General features: G+C 15.6%; 1 protein-coding gene across 1 annotated transcript; it reads left to right on the top strand.

Annotated features, from left to right (window-relative positions):
- Positions 1–1,050: 1,050 nt before the first annotated feature.
- Positions 1,051–2,571, top strand: PRSY57_1343800 (aspartate carbamoyltransferase; the record flags this gene model as incomplete). Its single annotated transcript, XM_012909362.2, has 3 exons — positions 1,051–1,539; positions 1,741–2,238; positions 2,431–2,571. The coding sequence occupies 3 exons, from the start codon at positions 1,051–1,053 to the stop codon at positions 2,569–2,571; spliced, it is 1,128 nt and encodes a 375-aa protein (XP_012764816.2).
- Positions 2,572–5,099: the final 2,528 nt, after the last annotated feature.

The raw sequence follows: 5,099 nt of genomic DNA on the forward strand, positions 1-5,099 counted from the left end.
AAAATAAAAATAAAATAAAAATAAAATAAAATAAAATAAAATAAAATAAAAATAAAAATAAAAATAAAATTTTCCTGTAGAAAATGAATATTTAAAAAAAAAAAAGAAACTAAATAATATAAGCAAGAAATGTATGCATGTATATATATATATATATATATATTATTACATATCTTATTGTACAAATTATATATTAAAGATGTGTTCATATTTCATTTTGTGTTTTTTTGTTTTTGATATTAGCAAATAATAACAATATTATAAAAAATCATTTCAAATTAATATATATATATATATATATATATATATATATTTATATTATATTTTTAATTATTTTCATTTATTTCTATTTATTATTTTTTTTTATTACAACACAAGATAAATCATTTATATTTAAAAATGAACACCATTATAATAAATATAATTTTAAATATAATTGTTCACCTATAATATTTTTTTATGATTGTCATATGTTCATAATTTATTGTAAAATAAATGATCTGTTATAACTTTACCTTTTGAATTTTACAAAATTAATTTTTTTCATATTTCTTTGAACAACATTTAAGTTATACTTATATTGTTCATTCCATTTAATTTACAATATTTATATTTCTATATTTTATTATTTTTATATTTGTGTATATTATTATTAAATCGATAATATTTTTTGACATTTCATTTATCCATAAGTTTCTTAATACATAAATAAGATTTACATTTCAGAACATATATATACCTATATTTTTTAAATTGTACATAAACCTGTAAATATATATATATATATATATATATATATAGCAATCTCTTTCTGACGTGTAACTATATCAAGATGTTCTTGTCTACGTGTTAATGTATTAAGTGATACAATATATACATATATCAGAAATATACCTATACATAAATATATATATATATATATATATATATATTGTTTATTTTTTTAATTTTTTTATTTTTTTTTTTGTGTTTTGTTTCATCGTATTATATCTGAATATTCCTCTTCCCAATAAAATTTTTTATTCTTTATAAATCCCTTTTTATAAAAAAATGATTGAAATATTTTGCACTGCAATTGTTGTGATCACCTTATTGATTGTGGGGTTTTTTTTTTATATGATTATAGGAACAAAAAAAAAAAAATTAAAATTAGATAATATGTTTTATATCAATAGCATGTATAAAATTGATTTGGATACAATCATGACGAAAATGAAAAACAAAAGTGTAATTAATATTGATGATGTAGATGATGAGGAATTATTGGCTATCTTATTTACATCCAAACAATTTGAGAAAATATTAAAAAATAATGAAGATAGCAAATATTTAGAAAATAAAGTTTTCTGTAGTATGTTCCTTGAACCAAGTACAAGAACAAGATGTTCTTTTGATGCTGCAATTTTAAAATTAGGTTCCAAGGTTTTAAATATCACTGATATGAATTCAACTTCTTTTTATAAGGGAGAAACTGTTGAAGATGCCTTTAAAATATTGTCAACATACGTGGATGGAATTATATACAGAGATCCATCAAAGGTAAGAAAATAAATGAAATTAAAATGTGAACTGAAAGTTGATTATTACTAAATGAATAAATTTATGCATATCTATATCTATATATCTATATATCTATATATATATCTATATATCTATATATCTATATATATATATATATATATATATATATATATATATATATATATATTTATTTATTTATTTATTTATTTTCCGTTTTAGAAAAATGTCGATATTGCTGTTTCTTGTTCAAGCAAGCCAATTATTAATGCCGGTAATGGAACAGGCGAACATCCAACTCAGTCCCTCTTAGATTTTTATACAATTCATAATTACTTTCCATTTATTCTAGATAGAAATATAAATAAAAAGCTTAATATAGCTTTCGTTGGAGATTTGAAAAATGGAAGAACTGTACATTCACTTAGCAAACTACTTAGCAGATACAACGTCAGTTTTAATTTCGTTTCATGTAAATCGTTGAATATTCCTAAAGATATAGTAAATACTATTACATATAACTTAATAAAAAACAATTTTTATAGTGATGATTCTATCAAATATTTTGATAATTTGGAGGAAGGATTAAAAGACGTTCATATAATTTATATGACCAGAATACAAAAAGAAAGATTTACTGATGTAGATGAATATAATCAATATAAAAACGCATTCATTCTGAGTAATAAATCTTTAGAAAACACAAGAGACGACACAAAGGTAATAATGTTAAAAAAAAAAAATTAAAATTTATATTTACATATTTGTTTATTTATTTATTTTTTTTTCCTTTGTTTGTTTGTTTATTTATTTATTTGTTTATTTATTTATTTATATATTTTATTTATGAAGATTATAATATTTAATACATGTAAAATATATACATACATATATATATTTATATATTTATAGATACTTCACCCTCTTCCAAGAGTTAACGAAATAAAAGTTGAAGTAGATAGTAATCCAAAAAGTGTTTATTTTACACAAGCAGAAAATGGATTATATGTAAGAATGGCTTTGTTATATCTCATTTTTTCATCAACTAGCTAGTTCAAAAAAAAAAAAAAAAAAAAAAAATATATATATATGTATAAATATATATATATATATATATATATATATATAATTATATAAATAGCTAGTTGGCAATGTTTTTTTTTCTTAAATTACATAATAATTTAAGAAAAAGAAAACAAAAAGTTATTAAAATATTAAATTCGTTATTATGTGAATAATATCATATCATATTATTCAAAATACATATTATAAAAAAAAAAAATAGACATTATATTTACAAACCCATTTGTATATATTTTTTTATTTTTATTAAAACATGCTTGTATATACATAAATATGTCTTAAAATATCCAAATATTTTATTAATAATTCATATGCATTTTTCAAATTATGGAACTAAATAAATTAACCTATTGTTTTTATATATTTGAATATTTATTTTTTAATGAATTAATAAATTTATCGCGATCTTATATATATATGAAGATCATTAAAAGAATTACAATTATTCAACAATAATTATTAAGTAATAATATATATATATATATGTATATATTTATATATTTATTTATTCATTATGAATAATTATATGTATTGAATTAATAATACATAATCTGTAAGTCATATAAAATGTAAACCGTATAAAAAATATAAAATGAAATTTTAAATAATGCTTCCATATATATATATATATATATTTATTTATTTATTTATTAAAATATAATAAGAAATATAAATATGTGTATACAACATAATTATATTAAAAAACAAAAAAATTATATATAAAATGTCTAAGATATAGAACGTTATAATTTTCGACTTTATTCGTTTGAAAAAAAATATATATTTGTACATGTCATTAGGATTGTTCTATTCTATATATGTTTTGTGTATTCGTAGAATGGAAAATATATGAATGGTATTGGGAACAATTAAAAAAGGAATCTTAATAAGAATTATTTTAATCATATAGGATTTAAAGTTATACAATATATATGATAATATATAAAAATATGTTTTTTAATATTAAATTTATAAAATTATTATGTTAAAAGATAAAAAAAAATGATTTTATTTGTTGTTCATTTTTACTTTTTTTTTTTTTTTTTCTTTCTATTATAATAAAAATATATATTGAAAATATTAAGAGAACATTACTTAATAATTATGGTAGGAATATATGTAGCAATATATATAAATGAATTTATATATATATATATATATATATATTGTTCTTATTAAAATAAATGAAGTCGTTCTTTTTGTCAACACCATTTTATATAATTAAGATTAATCCTTAAAAAATAAAAAAAAATGCCATAAATGTTGAATATAATTCTCATATGTTAAAAAGTTTTCATTATATATGTAATATATTTTACATAAAGGGACTCACAAATATTTATTTAAAATTTTTTATGTATATATTCTTTTGTTAAGGAGATAATATTAAATATATTTTTTTTAATAATATATAAAATACATTTATAAATGTATTCTACTATTATAATATTTATAAAAAATATATTATAAAATAATATTTTATTTAGACATTCTTTAATAATAAAATTATGAAGGTAAATTATTAAAAAATATTTATTAAATGAAATGAAAACAATTAATAATGGTGTTTCAAATATATACATATATATATATATATATATATATGCATTTATTTTATTTCTTTTTTAAATATTCATAAATATCCTTTATTCCCCTTTTAGATTTTAAAATTTGAGGAGAAAAAAAAAAAATAAAATAATAATAAAAAATAAAATAAAATAAAAATCAAAAAAGGTAATATATATATATTTATATATAATATATAATATTATATATATATAATGTATATAAGGGAATATATATATATATATATATTATATTATTATTAAAAATATAATATTATATATATAATTATATATATATTATATATTTTTTGTAGAAACCTCCAGAAAAAAAAATATATATACATTTTATATATATTTATATTAATGTACCTAATATATATGTATAATTTTCAAATGAAACATATAATAAGTAAAAAAAATTTTCTTTTTTTTTAAAAACCATTATTTATAAAAATTTATAAATGTAACAATTTTTTTTTTTTTTTTTTTTTTAACTTTTTAATTTTTAGTATATAATAACAAGTAATATGAAAAATAGAGAGTATCAAGAAATTGAAAATAATGAAAAATTTTAATTTCTAAAGGAATATTAAAAATAGTTATATTATTATATATATTAATCTGATATATATATATATAATATGATATTATATATTTATACATATATATTTAATATGTATATATTTTTTTTTCCTTATTTTTTTTTTTTTTTTTTTTTTACTTTTGAATCTATATAAATATATATTTATGTTTATTTATAAAATTACATTTTATCTATAACATAATTTAAGATATGTAATGTTTAAAATTATATATATAATATATAAATATATATATATGAATATATATAAATTTTAATTTTTTTTTTTTTTTTTATACATAAATAAAATAAATGACATAATAAAAGAGTAAAACAAGCAATAAAACTATATA

Source organism: Plasmodium reichenowi, chromosome 13 (assembly GCF_001601855.1).
Source record: "Plasmodium reichenowi strain SY57 chromosome 13, whole genome shotgun sequence".
Lineage (NCBI taxonomy): Eukaryota > Apicomplexa > Aconoidasida > Haemosporida > Plasmodiidae > Plasmodium > Plasmodium reichenowi.